Source organism: Eleutherodactylus coqui, chromosome 12, assembly GCF_035609145.1.
Source record: "Eleutherodactylus coqui strain aEleCoq1 chromosome 12, aEleCoq1.hap1, whole genome shotgun sequence".
Taxonomy (NCBI): Eukaryota; Metazoa; Chordata; class Amphibia; order Anura; family Eleutherodactylidae; genus Eleutherodactylus; species Eleutherodactylus coqui.
In genome coordinates, this window is record NC_089848.1 from 126,241,141 (window position 1) to 126,263,527 (window position 22,387).

Here is a 22,387-nt window from a genome sequence, read left to right on the forward strand (position 1 = left end):
CCACTCATAGCAGCCACCACTAGGGGACGCTCACTTCATACAGACATATAAAGCTCCTATACTAGCTGTAGAAATCCAACTACAGTGAGCTCCCCCTAGTGGTGGCTGTATGCAGTAAGAATTACATTCTATATGAAGTCAGAAAAGCAAAGCTGGCAGTGCTGGAGCCGCCACCATGAGTATGTGCTTTATCCCTTTATAGTGTCACTACTGATGAGTGAACTTGTGAAGAGTTCAGTTCAACAGGTTCGCCAAATTTCACTAAAAAGTTTGGTTTGGTCCAAATTAGTTCGAACTGAACACAAAATTCACTAGTACCCCAAAACTGATGTATAACACTGTATAAGAAGGAAGGGGAGGAGGAGGGAGAAGAAGTTATCTTCATCGTCTTCATCGTCTTCTTTGTCATTTTCTTTGTTGTGGTCTTCGTCCTTGTTTTCTTCTTCGTTGTTTTCTTTGTCATCTTTGTTGTCATCTTCTTCTTTTTCGTCTTCTTCTTTGTCATCTTCTTCCAGCCGAGATGAACTGCACAAGGTTCGAGTTTGTGTTGAACAGGGTTTAATTGTTTTGGCTTGCTCAACTCTAATTATCACATATGCAGCTGTAAATGTGTTCGTTTTTCTAGCTGTAAACCCATTTTAACATATTTTCCTTCTCCCTGTAAGCCCCTTGGGGATAATGTGCATGTCTTTGTGTTAATGAGAAGATGGGATAATACCTCAACAGCACCACCTATTGGTAGGCAGCATTCTTGCAAGTCAATGTCAGACTTTTTTTTAACAAGCCTTGTAACAATGACTGGGAATTGTGAACCAAACCAGAATAACCATGCACAGATAGCTGTTTCGGGGTGAGTGCCCCTCATCAGTGTGTAGCAGGTTTCTTACTTAGCTAGTGAGAGGCCTATAAACATGCGTCAAGAAGAGTACCTAGATGGTTTGTAGAGACTAATAGGGCCATCCATGCTCCTCTGGGAAATATGCAAATGGAAAGATGGAGCAATACCTCTACAGCACCACCTATTGGAAAGCAGCATTCCTGCAAGTCAATGTTAGACTTTTTAACAAGCCTTGCAACAATGACTGAAAATTGTGAGCCAAAGGGCCAAAGCCAGAATATGAACAGATATAGGAGAGGTTGGAGGTGCTTTTTATATATATTACGGCACCTAATATTTGGTACAGGCTCTTCCTTTCGTCTTTTATTTGTTGATCATAACTCACAATCTGTTCTACTAAAACAGTTTTTCTGAACCCCATGACATTGAACTTAGAAGAATTTATCCAGCACAGATGGCAATTACAGAGTCTTGTGTAGAAATCTATAACATTGCGCTTTCCTCTGACTGTGTATCCAACTGTCTTATGTAACAAATACAGCCGCATCCAGGATATCTGATTATTTCTCGGCGTCGTGCAGGTAGATCCATCATAAGGGAAGCGTTCCCATGAAGTAAAGGTCTCCAGAGTCCAGTAATGTGAGCAGGAAGCTGCGATCCACTGGGGACATGTCCAGAAATAGCAGCGCTCCCAATGAGAGCGCGTCCTTGTTAGTTACAATGACACCCTCCATGTTTTCGGACATTTCCTTATTGGCGTTGGAGCTATTTGTTTGCGCATAAAGCTTAAAATACCCGTCTTCCCTTCACACAGTCATCAAATTTAACTCCGCGACGGCATGCCCATTTTTCGTTTCATTTTGGGGGTTTTTTCCTTCCACTTTCAAAAATCATAACTTTTTTATTTTTCTATAGACGTGGCTGTCTGAGGGCTTGTTTTTATGTGTGACCAATTGTATTTTTTATGGTACTATTTAAAGGGGTTGTCCAGGTACTTTTCAACTATATGAAAATAATAAACAGAGAAATACTTACCCCTCAGTGGCCACCGGGATTCAGCACTGACACTCGCTGTGGTCCCGGTGATTGTTGTGACAGCTGATATCACGGGGAATTAGGTGACCGCTGCAGCCAATGAGAGGCTGCAGCATTACTGCTCGTTCTCCTGGCATTAATGCTTAAATCTTCATCACCAAGATGCCAAGAGTTCAAGAATGTGGCCAATGAAAGGCTGCAGTGGTCATTTGATCTCCTGGGACATCATCTGTCCCAACAAACAGCAGTACTGCAGCAAGCTGCAGTGCTGGATCCTGGCAACTGCGAATGAGTAGCTATCTATCTGTTTTTTCTTAATTGTTACTCAGGGGGTTATATTGACAAGTGGTTATCCAGTAACCAGACAACCCCGTTAACACCTTAAGGACCTGCTCCTGCGCTTTTTCCTGTGATAGCGAAAATACGACGCAGGATTAAAGCCTCTGCTGCTGCATTTAAGCAAAAACAGGTCGAGTTCTCAGCTGTCAGTCACTGCTGAGGACCTGGAGGAGAAGCGCTTTTTAAGCACTTAACGAGCGCTATGTACTAAGAAATGAAAGTGGAAGTGTTTTTTCCACTATGTGACCCAGCGAACATGTGACCTCCAGGATCCCCTGTTACAGCAGAGCTGCAGGGTTCTAAAGACCCTGATCAGCTCTGCCAGCAACTAATGTCACTACAGGGGGATGCTTTCCCCTGTAATTGGGGCTCCTATGGATGCCCCTGCTACAGTGGAAAAGTGTGAAATAAAAAAAAAAGTCATGGGGGTCAGAGATGTTAAAAAAATAGTTGCATAAATAAGTAAAACAAATTCTGGTGTTGTATATTTTATTCTTGCGGCGTTCACCATGCAGGATAAGTAATCTGTTATTTTAATAGACTGGATTTCATGGACACAATACCAAATTTGTGTTTTTTTTATATTTTTATTGAAAATATTAAACTTTTAATATTAGTTTTTGTAAGAATTAAAAATCTTTCTTCCACTTATTTATACTGTCGGTCATCTGTAGAAAAAAATTAAAAATAATTTAATTAACTCCAGTCACATATCTTCTAATCATTATGGATAGTCCTGCCTATAACTTCGCATTACTGCAGCAAAACACTGATCAATGGGCGAATGACAAGTAGAGTAATTCACAGGAATAAGTGGGCCGGCATGAGACCGGACTGCGACGGGCAGTAAATACCGTCCAGCCAGCATTAGTGATTGTCGAGCAGCCAAGCGCTCATATAGGACATTGGCTGCGTTTGACCCTTTAGCACTGGAATAAAGCTGTGTGATCTGTTATATACTGATATATGGTGCGACGTGTAATACGTGACACTCTGGGAGGTACTATTGTATTATGGCGGTCGCTATAACCATTTCTCATGTCCACTCCTGTTTCCGAAGGCAAAAGCCATGACGAACTGCAATGATAGGAGACAAGGCAGAGTCACCATATATATGTGTTCTATCAGGTCTTTTCATTAACCCCTTAGGGCTCATTCAGACAAGAGTGTTTATGTGCGTACATTTGTGTGCACATAACCACGCGTCTATTAGAACCATTGTTTTCTTTTGGTGTGTTCACATGTCCGTGTTTTACAGGCGTGCAAACGTGCGCACCTGCAAAAAGTAGGACATGGTGCAATAAAAAAAGTGAGAAATACATATAAACTATCCCGGAAAACAAGCCGCCTATTTCAAGGAAAAATTCAACAACATCCAAAAAGAAATCTCCGAAAACTGCACAGCTAGCCCCGATCCAGGTTTCCTCGGCACTGCATCCATCACCCACTCACTTTCTATGTTAAAACCAAGAACAGAGGAAGAAGTCTCCAGGCTACTATCCGCTGCCCGCCCCACCACCTGTGCTAGAGACCCTCTTCCCTCTCACCTCCTCTGGTCCATTTCCCCAGCTCTCATTACCCACCTCACCACTATCTGCAACCTCTCCTTAACCTCGGGCCCTTTCCCTTCTCATTCACACACTCCATTATATCCTCTCTGCTAAAAGAACCAACCTTTGACCCGACCGACGCTGCCAACTACCGACCCGTCTCAAATCTCCCCTTCATCTCCAAATTACATCTCCGCCTCCTCAACTTGACCGAAACCACCCTCACAAAAGTGTCTAACGATCTGATAATGGCCAAATGGAGGGGCGATTACTCCCTACCGATCCTCCTTGACCTCTCACAGCTTTTGACACTGTCGACCATCACCTCCTCCTCACAATGCTCCACTCTATTGGTCTAAAGGACACTGCTCTCTCCTGGTTCTCCTCCTACCTCTCTGACCGCTCTTTCAGCATCTCATTCGCTGGCTCTATCTCCACTCCACTTCCTCTCACTGTCGGGGTCCCTCAGTGCTCGGTCCTTGGTCCCCTCTTCTTTTCTATCTACACAGCCCCAAATAGACAAACCATTCGCAAATTTGGCCTCTAATACCATCTCTACGCTGACGACACCCAAATATACACCTCTTCCCTTTACATCTCAGCACCATTACTCCAAAATCTCACCGACTGTCTGTCTGCTGCCTCTTACACCATGTCCTCCCTCGTTCTTAAACTTAACCTCTCAAAAACTGACCTCCTTTTCTTTTCGCCCTTAACCAGTCGACCTCCCCCCAACATCTCCATATCAGTATCTGGCATCACCATAACCCCCAGACAGCATGCCCGATGCCTTGGGGTCACACTGGACTCTGACCTCTCCTTCACCCCTCACATCCAATCTCTAGCCCAAAGATGCCACATGCACCTCAGAAATATTGCTAAAATACGGCCATTTCTCATCACAGACACTCTGAAGACACTTGTTGTTGCCCTCATCCACTCCCGACTTGACTTCTGCAACTTGCTATTCATCGGCCTCCCCCACACCAGACTCTCTCGTCTCCAATCCATATTAAACGCGTCAGCTAGGCTCATTTTTCTATCCAGCTCAGACGCCTCTGCACTATGCCAGTCACTCCATTGGCTTCCCATCCGCTGGAGAACTAAATTTAAACTCCTCACCCACAAAGCTCTCCATGGCGCTGTGCCACTGTACATCACTTCCCTCCTATGCGTACATCACCCAGTCCGCTCACTCTCATCTGCTAATGCACTTAGACTAAACATCCCCCTACTATGAACCTCACATGCTCGTCTCCAGGATTTCACCAGAGCAGCACCTATCCTCTGGAACGCTCTACCGCAAGGCATCCGGACGATCTCCAAAGCACGAGATTTCAGATGCGTCTTAAAATGCACCTCCTTAGGGCATACCAAATCACCTGACCTAGTCTCCCGCCCCTCCCTATGGCTCCCCACACCTTCCACACCTTCCACCCTGCCTATCGCATATGACCTCTACCCCGGCACCTCCTTACCACACCCACCCAGTTTGCTTCCTAATAACTGATTCCCACATGTAATTTCCCTATAGCCTGTGTTACCCTGTGTCTCCCCCCCCCCTTGTACCTCCTGTACCATCCCCACCCTGTTTGTTCCAAACTGATTGTATATCACATGTAATTGATGTTTCGTTTGTGTTCTCGCATGCTTGAAAGCGCTGTGGAATAAGTTGGCGCTATACAAATAAAGATATGATGTTATTATTATATAAAGAATTCCAGGTATTTCCCAGGATCTCCTCAACCCGTCCCTCTTCGTAAACCTCTGTCTGACTTTAAGGCCTCATGTCCACAGGCTTAAATCAGCAGCGTTTCTCACGCATGCGGACCTGCGCCCCATAGGGATGCATTGGACACCCGGAGGTAGTTAAATACCCGCGCATGTCATTTTTCCCTGCAGGCGCGGATCCGCGTGCGGGAAAAAAAATGGACATGCTCCATTTCCGTGCGGGTCTCCCGCGGGGACGGCTCCTGCAGGCTTCTATTGAAGCCTATGGAAGCTGTCCGGATCCGCGGGAGACCCGTACCAGAATAAAACTCACCAGCTCCGGATGATACGGTTCTTCCCTTCTTCGCGGCCGGATCTTTCTTTCTTCGGCCCAGTGGATGTTCCCGTCGCATGTGCGCGGCATGCCGAGCACATCCGCCAGGCCGAAGAAAGAAGATCCGGTTGCGTATGAAAGAAAGTCCACATCGTCTGGAGCAGGTGAGTTTATTCTGATTTTTAGGCCTCATGTCCGCGGGGCAGGAGGGACCTGCTACGGATTCTACATGAAGAATCTGCGGCGGGCCTGATTTTCCCCGTGGACATGAGGCCTAAGGCAACTGCCTAATGCAGGAGCTCTCCCCATTGCTCTACCAAGAATAGGAGACCAGGATACTAATCTTAACCTCCTCATAAAAGCCTCACGCATTAATCTACCTGTCAGCCACAAATGTAAAGGATCAGGAGGAAATAAATGCTTGTGACCTATGCAACAATACTACAAAACTCTCTGTTAGTACAGAAAATCCTGCAAACACTGTGGAGAAGACGACTACTATGTATTTTATCACTCTTTACTAGGGTTAGTGTTCCTTTACTATTGCTTTAAGTGAGTTATCCGACACAATAAACATTTCCACCATCCACAGCATAGGGGATAAATAGCTGATCATTAGCAGTCTTACCAATGGAACCCTTGCCGATCAGGAGAAGAGCAGAACTCAAAAGCATACCCAAACGTACATCACTGCTCCATTCATTTCAATGGGACTGGAGGAGATAATAGAGTTCAAGCGCTTGGCTAGCACTGGAGTGGCATAGCTGTCAAACTGTAACACAGGCATCCTAAGACGATGACAGAAACCTGTAGAGCAGAAGGATAGCGAAAAACATTAAAGGGGTTGTCCCGCGCCGAAACGGGTTGTTTTTTTTTCAATAGCCCCCCGTTCGGCGCGAGACAAACCCGATGCAGGGGTTAAAAAAAAACCCGGATAGTACTTACCCGAATCCCCGCGCTCCGGTGACTTCTTACTTACCTTGCGAAGATGGCCGCCGGGATCTTCACCCTCGGTGGACCGCAGGTCTTCTGTGCGGTCCATTGCCGATTCCAGCCTCCTGATTGGCTGGAATCGGCACACGTGACGGGGCGGAGCTACGAGGAGCCGCTCTCCGGCACGAGCGGCCCCATTCAGAAGAAAGAAGACCGGACTGCGCAAGCGCGTCTAATCGGGCGATTAGACGCTGAAAATTAGACGGCACCATGGAGACGAGGACGCCAGCAACGGAACAGGTAAGTGAATAACTTCTGTATGGCTCATAATTAATGCACAATGTATATTACAAAGTGCATTAATATGGCCATACAGAAGTGTATACCCCAACTTTGTTTCGCGGGACAACCCCTTTAAGGGCAGCTGTTAGCAATTATGGGCCACATAAGCTAAGCTTATGGGCTCAAAGTAGCTGACCTGTTAAATCTGGGAATGTAAGTTTTACACTTACATTCGCCACTGTCCCCCCGATGTCAGCAATCAAACCACTCAAATCAGCAGCTGCATTGTTTGAGCGGCATGCCAAGTAGTCCACCCATGCTCAATACATTGCAGTGGCTGGTTAGAGTACTGACACCGGGACAACAGCAGGAAAAATAAGTATAAAACATTCCCGAACTCAGCGACTCAACTACTTATAGCCTGTTGCAGCCATTCTGAGGCCTGCACCTTGCTTGCAAGCCAGACCAGGTTTTGGGTGTGCCCTTGCTTCTCCTGGAACTGAGGGGTGTGGTAGTTGCAGGAGTGATGTCAGTCAGCACCTGGTGCTGACTAGCTCAGCTCCTATTTAAACTGTGCTAGCATTGACCCCCTATGCTGGTCAATGCTTTAGTTGCCACTGGACAGCGACGGAGGAAGACATCCTGGCTGGAGCTCCTCTATTCCAGCTAAGTCCTTTTCTGCTTTTTTTGGTTATTTGTTTTCCCTTTCTTTGGTGCTAGGGCTCCCGGGTAGGGACTTGTCAGTGGCCCAGGCACGAGTGCGGGCTCGCACCTATCGGAGCGATCGGCCTGCCGAGTAGGCAGGGCCCTCTCCTGGGTTAGGGGTTTATAGGGAGAGAACTCCCCTTAGTTTTATGTTCCTTTGCACAGTTGTGCCTTTTTCTTTGTTTTGGAGGTTGCACTCCTAGTGGGACGCAACATAGCCTATGAGCCTAGCTTATAGGGCTCAAAGTAGGTGACAGTCTCTTTAATATCACGGGATAACCCATTTAAGCAAGGTAGCCTGTCCAGTTGCTTAGTAGTCCCATAAATGAACCAGATATCAATATATCTTTATACAGGAGCTTTGCCAACTTGGTCACCGATTCCCTTGGCAACATCTACTAAAGTAACACTTCCCGTCCACAACTGCTCCGTGGATGAATATGTCTGCAGGTCAACAGGAGATTGTATACCAATCACTAAGCTGTGTGATTTCAGGGAAGACTGTCTAGACGGTTCCGATGAAGACAACTGTGGTAAGTCCAGAAAGAACTACGTCCTGAAATTAGTGTCTAGCAATTCTTGTGAGGATGATGGGAGGAATCTATGAAATATTCCAGCATCTCCTGGGGTAAAATGCTCTCATTAAGCTGCCTGAAAATGTTATCTTCTTTTGATTGAGTTTTTAGCTAAACATTCGGGTACCAAATAATTAACACTGCGCTCCATTGTTGTCTACTATGTTGGTGTAAAGCCCCACCACCATAAAGCTGGCTGGGATATAAGCATAACTGAGATCTGAAAAATTTCTTAGTTTCAGAATACTGTAACTTCGAAAACGGGAGCTTGTGTAATTGGTTCCAGCCTGCAGCAACTTCTTTCCGTCGGGACAATACATTCCAGTGGACTGTTGGCCAAGGAGTCACCATTCATCCAGGAGAGGAGTCTCACCGGCCTCTCAAGGACCATACCACGTGAGTGCTTGTCTGATGTTTGTTATTTCTATCTACAGATAAGGTCCTTTTATACTGGCTGAATTCATGGCCTGATGTAATGAGCTCCGATCAACATGCAAGTCTATCAGGGCTAGTTTCACATATTTTTAATTTTCGTTGCGCCGGTTGAAAATGGTCCCACAGGGACGTACAATCGCTAATATGATTGTTTGTTCCCATGGGCCAAATGTACATCTCTCTGTTCACACCGGGAGACGTACCTAGATCAGCAAACATTGTTTTGCTCATGTTAATGAGGTGATCAGTTGATGAACAAATGTTTGCTCATTGGTTGGGTGATCATTGGTTCCTCTAAACAGCCCAACTGCTGGGTGAACAAGTATTTGGAGGTACGTCCGGGCCTCACAATCAGCTACTGAAAAGAACCATTAGACTTCATTCCTGAAGACTCCCGAATCGTTACATGCACAAAAAGATGGTATCAGGTGTTCCCCGAATGATAAAAACAACTTTCACCTCATTGTAAATCTATTTAAAAAGCAAAAAACAAGTCTTAAAGGGGTTGTCCCGCGGCAGCAAGTGGGGTTATACACTTCTGTATGGCCATATAACTGCACTTTGTAATATACATCGTGCATTAAATATGAGCCATACAGAAGTTATACACTTACCCCCTCCGGTGCTGGCGTCCCCGTCTCCATGGTGACGACTGAAGCCTTCTTCTCTGGTCGCTGCAACAGTCGGGCTTGCGCAGATAAGAATCCTCTTCTGGAAGCTCCAGGCTCACGAGCTGCGTCCTGGCTCCTCCCCCTTCTCAGCATCATCTCGTAGCTCCGCCCCCGTCGCGTGGTGCCGATCAGCCAATGAGGTGGCTGTAATCGGCAGTGGAGCTCAGACTGGAGAAGAACATCCACAGTGCACCATGGGAGAAGACCCGCAGTGCACCATGGGAGAAGACCAGCGGTGCACCTTGGGAAATGACGGCGGCCATCTTGGAAGAAGATTTTTATAACTTCATGAAACAGCTTAATGGTGAGTAGAAATGCTCTACATGGGTAGTTTGTAATGCTTGCTTAACATGGGGGACTGGGGTGTGAAAAATTTTTCGTTTTGGCCGCGGGACAACCCCTTTAACATTTTCCTATCCAATGTTCAAATCCTAATGTTTTTCAAAAATATTAAAACTCATGTTTTTCAATATAAAGAACAAAGACGACAAGAAATATTTCATCAATTAATGAAAAATTTAGAAAATGTAAAAAAAACAGTTTCCAGCAATGGCACCTGAATGAAGGATGAGGCATCCACAAATCTTAGAATGGCTTACATGAGTTGAAGTTGTCTTAAAGGCATTCTCTAGGACTACACTACTGATGGAGTGTCTTCAGGATAAGCCATCAATAGTTGATTAGTGGAGGTCTGTCGCCCAGGATCCCCACTGACCAGCTGATTGAGTAGGCCGTGCTGCACGGGTGATTGCACCGGCCTCTTCTTAAGACTGCGCATTAACGTTCATCAGTCAGATGCATAACAGGATCTCAGTCTCATTCAAGTGAATGGGATTACGCTACAACTCTACAGACATTATATAATGTACAGCACTGTGCCTGATGTAGAGTAAAGCGACTGCAGTGCTTACCCAAGTGCTGCTGTTGCTTCAGTCAGCTGATCGTGGGGGTTCCCAAGCGGAGGACCCTCACCGAAAAACTACTGATACTCTGTCCTCAGGATAGCTCATCAATATTTTAGTCTTATAATAACCCCCTGATCTTGGCTAGGATGCTTTGGTAACCTTTCATTACTCCCTTAACAACTACAATACTTTGGTCCCAAATGACCCAGTTTTTTCATTTGTCAAACAACCCCCCAAATTTTTAGAACATACAGAACTATTGGTTTTTTTAACCTTTTTTAAAGGAATACTTTTTTGCAAGGGAGCATTCTAAAAGCAAAGCAGCAACTATATGAATCCATTGTTTCAATTTTGGAACATTGGCATTTAAAAGGTTAAAGTGTGAATTCTACAAAAGTCTAAAATATAAATATATATAACTGTAAATATAAAAGGATATATTTTTTAATATATAGTTTTTTTTTAATTAATAAATTTCCACTCAGATAAAATACTAGAGTGGGTCTTGATTTACTTTTAGTCATTTTAGCTGTTCACTGGGCCTCTGTGCTTGTGCACAGAGCTGACTTCTGCAAGAAGCATACAGCTCCTTTCTTACTGCAGTGGCCATGCTTGGTATTGCAGGCCCAGCTCACATTGAAGTGAATGGGAACTTGGCTTGCTATACCATGCCTGACCACTGCAGTGAGAATAGAGCTATCCACTTCCTGAAGAATTGCATGAACACAGCGCCCCAGCAAACAGCCAATTGGTGTGGGTCCCAGGTGGTAGATCCTCCCGCCTCAATTATTGATGACCTGTACTGTGGATAGGCTATCAGTATTTTACAACTGGACAACCCCTTTAAGTTAAAATGAAGAAAACAGTAGTTGAAGAGTGCTTCTGTCTTCTCTGTTGAGACAGCTGGGCACCCAACCTGTTTCTGCTAGATTGCAGGCTTCAAACTGACCCTATACGTGTACTGGGGTGTAGGTTTGAAGACTAGGACTGAAAGTGTTACCTTTATAGTACATTAATACTGGCTTAAAGGGGCACTAACTTTTCAGGCAACTGCTGCTCATCTACTGGCCTGTGTTGGAATCATCATTTCTGTAATATACTTGCAGTAAAAATATTGCTTTACCACTGTAAATCATGTTTAAAGCAGCTGCCACTAGGGGTCTCCCTTACAGCTTTTCTGTAATCCACTCTGTTGTTAGATACAGAGCTTCTTTAGTAACAAGGACACAGCGATGTTTTCAGAGCAACATGGGGAGGAGCTACCTTAACAGGGGCACTCCTATGCACTTAGAGGCTGCGGGCTGACAGATCTGCAGACACTGTGATAACGATCTCCACATTCTCTGCCTTTGGTGCTATTACAGGGTCTGTGTGTGTGTATGCACACATTATAGTGGGTTTACTAACCATTCGGCCCGGATGCTTCTAATTGGCTGACTATTCTTGGAAAGCAAAGGGGTGGGCATTCAGATACTGCCTCTCCTCTGATTGGACCAGAGACAGTGCAATGCAGCATTGGAAGTAAGGGCAATGAAGCGCAGGACAGTAAACTACTGACACAATGCTAGGCTTGCTACATGTCCCCTCCTTGATAGTGGATCGCAAACAGCAGGACAGCAGAAAAATGGGGAAGACCACCTAAAAATCAGAACTTACAGACATGAAGCAGGGTGCAAACAGCAGCAAATGAGGGTAAGGAGAACCTGGGGTATATTGGAAAACTTGTTGAAAACCCAGGTACACTTTAACACCAAGACCACGCTCCATAAGATTGTGGCACTCAAAACTAAATGGTTTGTCCCATGAGTTGCCGCATAATTTGCAAACAAACTGAAACCTGCAAAGTTGTCAAGTAAAAAACAGAACAATTTATGTGCATTTTACGTCTTTTTTAAAACAATATTAACAAATAGAAAAGTGTGATTGCCGGTAATTGTGTTCTAAGTTACTATTTGACTTCAGGGTTTTTAGCGAAGTATTTGCAATTTCTTTTTTATTGCTTTTTTGCCTCACAGCCAGAGAGATGGAAATACGTGTTTACTAGAGATGAGCGAACGTGTTCTTAACGAACACTTACGCACCCAGACACCGGCTTATCCGAGGACTTCAGTGTCCGCGCGTAAGTATTCGGCCGGCGCCGGGCGGCGGGGGGAGGTGCGGCGGCGCGGGCGGCAGCAGCGGGGAACAGGGGGGAGCCCTCTCTCTCTCCCTCTCCCCCCCACTCCCCGCCGCACCCCCCCGCGCTGCCACGGCGACCCCCGAACTTTTTTCGCCCGAGCACGGAATTGCTCGCAAAGTTCGGTGCTCGGGTGAAAAGGGGCGGAGCCGAACACGTTCGCTCATCTCTAGTGTTTACCTTCCATCTCATATATTGGTGTGAGCATTCCGTTCATTTACAGTTCTTGGCTCAGCCAGAGAATATGCAAATAAAATACTGATGTCGGCTGATTGCATCAATCTGATTTATAATCTGTGGCTTTAATATAATTCCTTTCTTGAATTAGGAGGCAATTACTAAAAGTAGCAATAACTGCCTGGCCAGCAAATTATTAGGCGGGGGGGGGGGGGGGGGAATCAAACTTTACAAAACTTCTTGTCACTAGTTACAGGAATTAACTACTTAATACCCCAAGTAATAACGGGTAATTGGTGGTACAACTCATAAGCCTCTATACTTGGACTACATGGAGCAGGGTGACCTTTGAAGTGCTGCCCTGTATAGATGGAAAATTCATAACCCCCAAAACATACCACAAGAGTAACCCAAGAGCTTACTGACCCCTTAATGATGCAGCCTTGTTTTTGTTTTTTTTTCCATTTTTGGTTCCTCCTTTCCACTTTCAGAAAAATCATAACTCCTATTTATGTATCGCAGTAGCTATCTGGGGCTTGTTGTTTGTGGGATGAGTTGTGCTTTTCAGTGCTTCTATTCAATAAACACCATATAATGTACTAAAAAATGTTTAAAAATGTTAAGTGGAGTAAAATGGGGAAAAAACCCTGCCAGTTGCCATCTTTGGGGGGTCTTGCGGCATACGCATGGGTCCGTGCGATTCTGATTATACCAGACTTATATCGTCCTACTGCGATATTGTGTGAGGGCTCATTGTTCGGAGAATCATCCTGTAGTCTTTATTGGGCGCATTTTGGAGTGTATCCAACTTTTTGTTCACTTTTTTATTACATTTTTCTTGAAGGCGGGATAAATAATGCATTACTTTACTAGATTGGACTTTTACAGATTCAGTGTAACCAAATATGGTTTCAGGTTTTGTTTTTTAATTATAAAAATGAGAGAGAGAGAGGGGGGGGGGGTTGTTAAACTTTTGTTACTTTTATCTTTTCTAGTAATAAAACTTTTTGAACTCATCTTTATATATATATTTTTATATCCCCACGGGGGACTTGACCTTCCGATTGTTTGATCATAACTTATAATGCAATACCATTCTGACGGTAAAGAGAGATATGAGAGAGATAGATACATAAGGGATAAATAGATAGAAAGATATGAAATAGCACATCCCTAAGTATAGTGGAGATAGCCGAATGTTTGAACTGGAGAAAACTGAGCCCTCGAACTTAACTATCTTTGGTGGTCCCATTGAAGTGAAAGGATTAGAGGTGCACATGCACATCCTCCACAGCCTTTACTTTGGCTGCATCCTCAGAATCAGTAGGGCCTCGGAGGTCGGACCCCAAAGATCAGCATGTTATCCCGTATTCTGTGGATAAGGGATAAGGTACTGTAGAGGGAATACCCATTTAACCTTATCTAAATGCTGTGGCATGACCTGAATAGTGCTGTACACAACAGGCATCACAGAAATATTGATGAACTAAAACACATTTGCAGGTATGAATTATCAAAAATTCCTCCTCAGCATTGGGCAGGTCTTATTTGCAGCTACAGGAAACATCTATTGGAGGTGATTGCTGCTAAAGGGGGGATCTATGGAATATTTTATTCAAGGGTTCACTTACTTTTCTTTCCTGCACTGCAGATGATTGAGTACTCAGTGTGCTGAATAAAAGATATGAACGGTACAACTGTCTGTGTTATTAGTTAGATTGCATTTTTCTAATTGTGACTAGGGCCCAATCTCCACGGGCGGACATGAATTGCAAAATCCACGCGAGTGCCCGACAGTTCAAGCCGCCCATAGAGAAACACGGGCATCCACAGCTGAATTAAAACAAATCACAGCATGCTCCAGTTCAGTGCGGTTTCCATACGGATGGCCTCCATTGAAGTCAATGGAAGCCATCGGATCCGCGGCCCATCTGCAATTGAATTGCAGACAGCCCGCGGATTCTGTGGGAAAGCAAAAGTTAAAAAAAAAACTCCACTGCGCATGTGTGGCGGCGCAGCAGGCCGAGCTTCCACACACATCTGCAGTGAGGAAAATAGAAGACCTGGATAGGTCCGCAGTGTCCTTAGCCGTGAGCAGGGTTAGATTCCGCTGTGGGCTTCCGCATGCAGAATCCAATCCGCCCGTATACCTGAGGCTTTAGTTAACACCCAGAACACGTTTTATTAGTAATCGGTGTAGAAATCCAGATCACTCCAAAGGTTTACTTACATTTTCTGGCAATTGTAGATATAGAGAGGTAGAATATTGAGTTTTCATTCCTCCCCACAATTGGCCATACTGTGTAGAGTCTTCTCCCAGCTGACACTGTCCATGTTTTCGCCTAAAGACTTACAAAATGTTTCATCTCGCTCCTTTAACCTCTTCAGGACAAGGGATTTTTTTTTCGCCCCTGCATTCCACGAGCCATAACTTTTTAATGTTTCCATTGGCATAACCGAAAGAGGGCTTTTTATGGGACAATTTTATGCACCTTATAATGTATGGAAAAACTTTCAAAAATTTTTAAATGGAGAGAAATTAAAATAAAATGCAAATGTGCCATCTTACCGGTTTCGGTAATACCAAATATGTGTTTTTTTAAATTGTTTGGATTTTTTTATGGTGAAAATGGGACACCAGGGGACTCTACCTTTACCTACCTCAATATGAGTGGATCACTATCCTTGTGTCACCCTTGGTCACCTCTAGGGACCAGCCCCACTCAGATGCAGACAGTAATTATCAGTCTTCCCGATTTGTTTATTTATGGCTGCTGATAGGTAGCCTCATTATTATCCATGTCTGGTAATGGGGACTAAAGCTGCCCATACAAAATACATCAAAGTGATTGTGCAAAACGATCCTGACTGACCATACAACATTGACTTCATAGGGCCACAGAAGAAGGCTGGTATTTATACGCAGACAGCTCGAATGGAGAATTTGGCCATACAGCCTATATCATGACGCCTCTTATATCCCATACCGGACCCAAGTGCAGGCTGACCTTCTGGACCCACATGAATGGCGCCACTGTGGGATCGTTACAGGTAGGTGATGGAAATGAATAAGAATCCATGCACAGGGCCGTATCAATTGATAATCCCATACTATACCCCCGTGAGACTCTGATTTAATGCGTGAAGTAGGGAGAAGGTGTTACATGGGGTGGCTGTGTCTGACATGGGGGGGGGGGGGGCATACATTTTTTATATGATAAACTTTACGGAGTGAACTGGTTCCACTCCATAGGAGGGTATTTCATACTTAAATGTTACGTAATTTACCTGGAAGTCACACCTAGCATATATATATATCCCATGTCCATGTCAAGGGGACACCTCGGCGGGACAAGGCACTTCAAACCTCAGACATGACTAACCTTTGTCCTTGTAGTACTCTATACTTTGTAGGTCTGCGGCACGGCAACGTTGTGGCCTCAAGCACTGTAGGTGCCATAGTACATCACCAATTTAGGAGTCCCACATCACTCCAAACTCAAATGGACTATAAGTGCCAGGTGCATCTCCGTTAACACATTCCCGTCTTACATATAACATCATCTACACATAATGCTGATACCTCAAAGTGCCCTAACCCCCTCACAGAATCTCACATATCTACCAATAACATCGCTTCACTTACTCAGGTACACATGCCGTCACATCGTCATATATATACTAATACATGTCACATCAATAAACGTTAAACTCTCCCACAAGTACCCTGCCACAGTCGCATACGTCAGTTCGTCATTGCCCCTAGTGCACACACTATCTGGTCTTACATATTTAGCTGTTTTGTCTTCATCCTGGCTTGGATCCATGGCGCTGTCCTCTTCCGGGACCGAGTCCTGAACAGGAAGGGAGGAGACTCCCTCTGTTTCCATGTGGTTTGTTTCTTTTAGCCCTTCGGGTCATCAGGGCCCTTTTGTGTCCGGATGCTCAGGTCCATGGCTGCTTTCCAGCCTGCGGATGAAGCTGCTGTGGTGCCCCTCCAAAACGACCGCCACCATGTCTCTGCATTCCTCTGTTGCCCACTATACCTGTGGCGAGGCCATTCCTGTGTACTACTGAGCTGTCCATGTAGCAGAATTGTTTAATTTCCTACTGATTCATGCTTCATATTACAGAGACATTCCTCCTCGAGGCAAATATTGGGACCTATGGAAACAGGAATTGTTGGGCACTGCATGCGCTAACAGAGCTGTAGTGATCCGTGCGTGTGTTTCAGTGTGAATCTATATCATATGGCAGAATCCAGTGATCTGAGCGACTTCCTGAGAATAGGTCATCAATAGTAAATGCCCGAAATACCCCTTTACGGCCCTACAGGACTCTTATAGGTGCTGCATTTTGAATGTAATTATTTATAGCTTTAAAAAAAAACAAAAAAACAATCGCTGACAGCATGTGTGTGGTAGGGGGAGGGGGAGGAGGGGTGTTAAATATAACCCCAATTCGAGGGAGGGGAGAGACAATTGCATCAAACTCCTCCATGTGGCCAGATACGCCCAACACCATAAGATTCCACTCGCCATAGTAGGTACAGACGCCGAAAAGGCCTCTGATAGAGTGGACTGGCTGTACATGGAGAGAGTACTGTTTTCCTTCGGCCTTCCGGCACAGTTCACACGAGCGATCTTCTCGCTATACGGTTGCCCGCATGCTAGGCTGAAAAATGGCACTCGGCAGGGATGCCCCCTCTCCCCCTCGCTTTTCATTTTATCTCTAGAGCCCCTTCTCCGGAGGGTCTGACGGGACCCAGGGATTAAGGGTCTGCGGGTGGGAGAACAGCGAATCTCGGCGGCGGCATTTGCTGACGACATTGCCTTTGTGGTCGCAGATCCCCAGAAGAGTCTCCCCAGACTCTCCGAGCTGCTCGAAGAATTCGGGTCGTTCTCAAACTTTAAGATTAATTTTACGAAATCTACAGCGCTGAACGTCTCCATTCCTCCAAAGCAATTTAACAATCTAAGAGGTAACTCCCCTTTTTCCTGGTCATCATCCCATTTGGAATACCTGGGGATTAAATTGACCAGAAGGGCGGAAGACCTTTACGTCTCTAACTTTATCCCCCTCATCGCGCGGGTCAAACAACTCCTCAAATCCTATGACATTCCCTATATCTCCTGGCTGGGGAGAAAAAATATCATAAAGACATATATTCTCCCACTCATACTTTACAAAATCAGAATGCTCCCTATTCACCTCCCCACGAAATTTTTCAAACTAATGCGCGTGGTCTTTTCGGCATTCGTCTGGAAACAGAGGAGGCCGAGACTGGCACACGGTCTGATGATTCGTAAAAAAAGGGAGGGGGGAGTTGATCTCCCCAACCTTTACGAGTATTACTGCGCACCCCATCTCCGCTACTGGTGGGACCTTTCTAGGTTAGAGCACGACGAACTACTCTCAAGATTGATGGTAGCGCATAGCAACGTCCCTCTATCTGAGGCCATATGGGTTCCCTCTAGCGCTCATTATCGTGCCAAAACATTTAATCCCCTCCTCAGAGGACCTTGCGAGGTATGGGATAAGCTTGGAACGGAGCTAGCTCCGTCTTGCCTATATTTCCCTTAGACGTAATTCCCAGAATAATGAACCCACAAGGAGACCGGCCCCGGGCGCCGGTATGGAGCAAATGTAAGTCGATCTCCATAGCCAAATTACAAGCGCTTTCACATCTGACCCCCGCGATGATCCCTCAAAAACTTCTCCCTACGGAATCTTTCTCCTTCTTAGAGGGGGCCCAATTAGCGGGTTTCTTCAAAGAATTTTTCAGAGAGTATAAGTCCACAAGACCCCGCACTATATTCGAAAGGTCCTGGGCGGATAACAAAACTTCACATAAAAAAATCTTGTTTATTCGTAGATCCTTTATCTCCCCTTACCAACCCTACAAACCAGCCTTCCTTACATCATGGGAGAAAGAGCTGGGCATCCGGCTCACGGAGGAGGAGACCGGGACGATCCTGGATACGTCTTTTGGCCTCACCCCCTGTGTAATAGCACAAGAGGCCCACTATAAGCTTTTAGTCAGATGGTATCGGACGCCACAATGGCTATTTGAACATAAGCTCTCTCCACAAGATTCCTGCTGGAGATGTAAAAGAGAGACGGGTTCATACCTACACATATGGTGGGAGTGTCCGGTTTTAGCCCCCTTCTGGAGGGATGTGGGGAAAATCATTGAAAAAGTGGCGCCTGGTGTCTGCCTCACCCCAGACCTGGTTTTTCTGTGGAGACCGAATAAACATTTCCATCCAAAAAAGAACAAACCAGTAGCCCTATTAATAGATACAGCCAAATCCTTGATTCCCCGCTTGTGGCTTCAGAGTGCGCCTCCATCGCTGGGTCTCTGGAGGGAGAGAGTGGACAATTTATACTCCCTGGAGGAACTGCACAGCTGGTCAAATAATACCTATGATAAATTCATTGTGACGTGGGCTCCGTGGCGGGAGGTGAGATCCGTGGCGTCGTGGGATGTGTGAGACGTGATTCCCCCCCCTAAACACCCATTACGACTGGACCCCTATTCATTCCCCTCCCCTGCGTTATCCCCCCTCCCCCCCTCCCCCTTCTGTCTTGTCTCAGTGTGTGTCTTTTCCTTTTTCGTTTTACTCAGCGCAGACAGCTAAAGGTGTATGTCAGGTTCACCCCGGTGCGGGACGACGAAGTTCCCCTGTTGGGTCACTCTATTAGTTAATATTCGCTTAGATTTACCAAGCTGAGAACACTTTGTATGTAGCGGAGTTATCTTGTTGGAACGTCGTTACGCGGCGGATTACAATCCATTGGAAGATCTGCCTTTGTAGAATTTGATGTCTGATCCCCTGTTTATTCTGTGAAAACCTTAATAAAAATTGGATTTGAAAAAAAAAAAAATACAGATGGCAAAGCCAACCACATTATCACATATAGTCAGCCATATTCTTATCTGTATAAATGAAATGAGATCCTTCCATTAGTTGATCATTTATTTTATGTAGCAAAATAGAAAATAAAATTCTATTCCGAATGTAAAAAAAATATATATATAACCCCAATTCCAAAAGAGTTGGGACTTTGTGTAAAATGTAAAGAAAAACTATTGCAAGGATTTGGAAATCTCATCTAACTATATTTTTTTCACAGTAGAACACAAAGCATCTATCAGATGTTCATAGTGACACATTGTTCCAATTAGTTAAAAAAGTAACTTATTTAAAATTTGGCAGCAACATATCTCAAAACAATTGTGTCAAAAGGCTGGAAATATAAGTGGGACTAAAGAAAAACAGCTGGAAGGTCATAAGTCACATGACTGTATATAAAAAGAGCATGTTAGAGAGGCCGGGTCTCTCAGAAGCAGAGATGGGCAGAGGTCACCAATCTGTGAAAAACTGCATCTAAACATTGTGGAAGAAGTTCAGAAAAGTGTTCCTCAACGTAAAATTGTGAAGACTTTCAATATCCCACCATCTACAGTATATAATATCAAAAGATTCAGAGAATGTGGAGAAATACATGTATACAAGCGACAAGGTAAATTGTCAGTAGTGGTTGCATGGGTTCTATAGGCCCGCAGGCGTCCCTGCATTAAAATCAGGCATGATTCTGCAATACGAATCACTGCATGGGCTCAGGAATATTTCCAGAAATCGTTGTCTGTGAACACGATTCACTGTGCAAACCACAAATAAACGTTAAAGATGCATTATGCAAAAAAGAAGCCATATATATGAACACAATCCGCAAATATAGGCGTCTTCTCTGGGCCAAAGCTCATTTAAAATGGACCGTTGAGCAGCTGGAACCCTACATCTGACAAGAATGGGACAAGATTCTTCTCCCAAAACTCCCTCCATCGGTCTCCTCACTCCCCAAACGTTTACAGACTATTAGAAAAATAAGAGGGGATACTACTAGAGATGAGCGAGTGGCAAAATGCTCGGGTGCTCGTTGCTCTAGTCGAATTTTTCGCGATGCTCGAGAGCTTGTTTCGAGTAACGGACCCAATTGAAGTCAATGGGAGTCTGAACATTTTTCAATGGAGCTGCCGGCAGCTCCATTTAAAACAATGCTCTGCCAGCCCTCTGAATTGTTTTTCATGGAAGGGCTTTACATATAAGCCCTTCCCTGAAAAACAAGAATTTTAGTGTAAAAATAAAACAAAAAAACCTTACCTCTCCGCTGCTGCCGTTTCCCCCGCGGGGATGCAGAACACATCTGCTGCATGCGGCAGATGTTTCCTTCATTCCCACTAGTAAAAAGAATTTCCTGCTGCTGCACCTCCCACATCTGTGACCTATGTGGCAGAGGAATTCTTTAATTGTAGTGCAGGTAGGGATTTAAAATCTACGCCTGCTGAAAGAGCTGATTGTGATTGGCTGAGGCGCTCAACCAATCACAGGCAGCTCTCGCCTGTCATTCATTCCTTGGTGCTCACTCGAGTAGCGAGTACTTTCGAGTATGCTAATGCTTGCTCATCTCTGGATACTACACAATGGTAGACACGGCCCGGTCCCAACTTTTGTGAGTTGTGTTGCTTCCATCAATTTCTAAATGAATTAATTTCTTAAAATTAAATTGAAAAAATGCCCCCCTCCCCCTCTGATGTGTTCTGTGTTTCACTGCGAATTAAATATGCTTAGATGAGGTTTCCAAATCATTGCATTCTTTTTTTTTTTAACGTTTCTTTAGATTTTACAGTTGTATTAAAAACAATATTCCCCTATCGCCTCTCCTGCCCCCTGGCTGGTCTCTATTTACATTGGCTGCAGCGCTCACGAGCTTGTTTACCCATGTGGCTGCTGCAGTCAATAGGAGGCTCCAAAATGGGAAGTCACCTGTGATTCACCACAAACCTGCCTGTGCCTCTACATTAGAAACCCACGTAAGTCACCTGTTTATTGAATGTCACTGCAGACAGAAGACACAGGGCAGGGTTCTTGGGCACCGAAATGGTGCTCTAGCATTACAGGAGATGTATGCATAATTTATTCGGAGCCGGTGTACAATTTTCATTGGGCACAAGTGCTGCCAGATGAGACAAAAGAATTAAGACGCTTTCGTCTGGAAGATGTACAGTAGGGTTCGGGTCGGGACTCTGTACAGGTCAGTCCAATCGTGGAACATCAATATCCTCAAACCAATATGTTGGATGTGTGACAAGCCGCGTTGTCTTGTTGGAAGTATGGCCGACCATTCCCAGAGTATTGCCACATTATTGGCAGCACGTTCTTGTCTACAATGTTAAGGTACACCACCGTGTTCATGGTTTTTGTCACTACAACCATTGGACCTTAACTGTTGGCACAACACACCAAGGCAAAAGGCATTCCCGGGCTCCTCCACACCCGAGTACGGCCATCTGATGGGAAGATGGAGTAGTGTGATTCATCACTCCATAGACCGTTCTTCTACTACTCAACTGTCCAATGACAAATCTCCTTGCACCACTGTAGATGGCCTGATGACTCTTCTTTAAAAGAACTCACCAGACTTTTGCAGAATGAATGGAGGGAAATACCAGCTGAAGTGTTTCAGCCGTTAGTATAAAGTATACCACAGAGAGTATCCGATGTCATTAGGGCCAACAGAGCCGCATTAAGTATTAATGCATTCAAGTAAATACCACTTTTGATTCTTGCTCAGGTGTCCAATTACTTTTGATAGAGTAGTGTAGTTGTCTCTAGTTGGGGACCACATGGGCTGCTGAGGGGAATGGCTGCTTTATG

General features: G+C 44.9%; 1 protein-coding gene across 1 annotated transcript in view; it reads left to right on the forward strand.

Moving 5' to 3' along the window:
• The window catches only part of MALRD1 (MAM and LDL receptor class A domain containing 1), a 460,314-nt gene that overhangs the window by 162,528 nt on the left and 275,399 nt on the right, over positions 1-22,387 (forward strand). Inside the window, exons 17-19 of the mRNA XM_066584724.1 lie at positions 8,083-8,259; positions 8,538-8,697; positions 15,560-15,716. Of these exons, the coding sequence (XP_066440821.1) occupies positions 8,083-8,259; positions 8,538-8,697; positions 15,560-15,716 (494 nt within the window). The remainder of the gene's footprint in view (positions 1-8,082; positions 8,260-8,537; positions 8,698-15,559; positions 15,717-22,387) is intronic.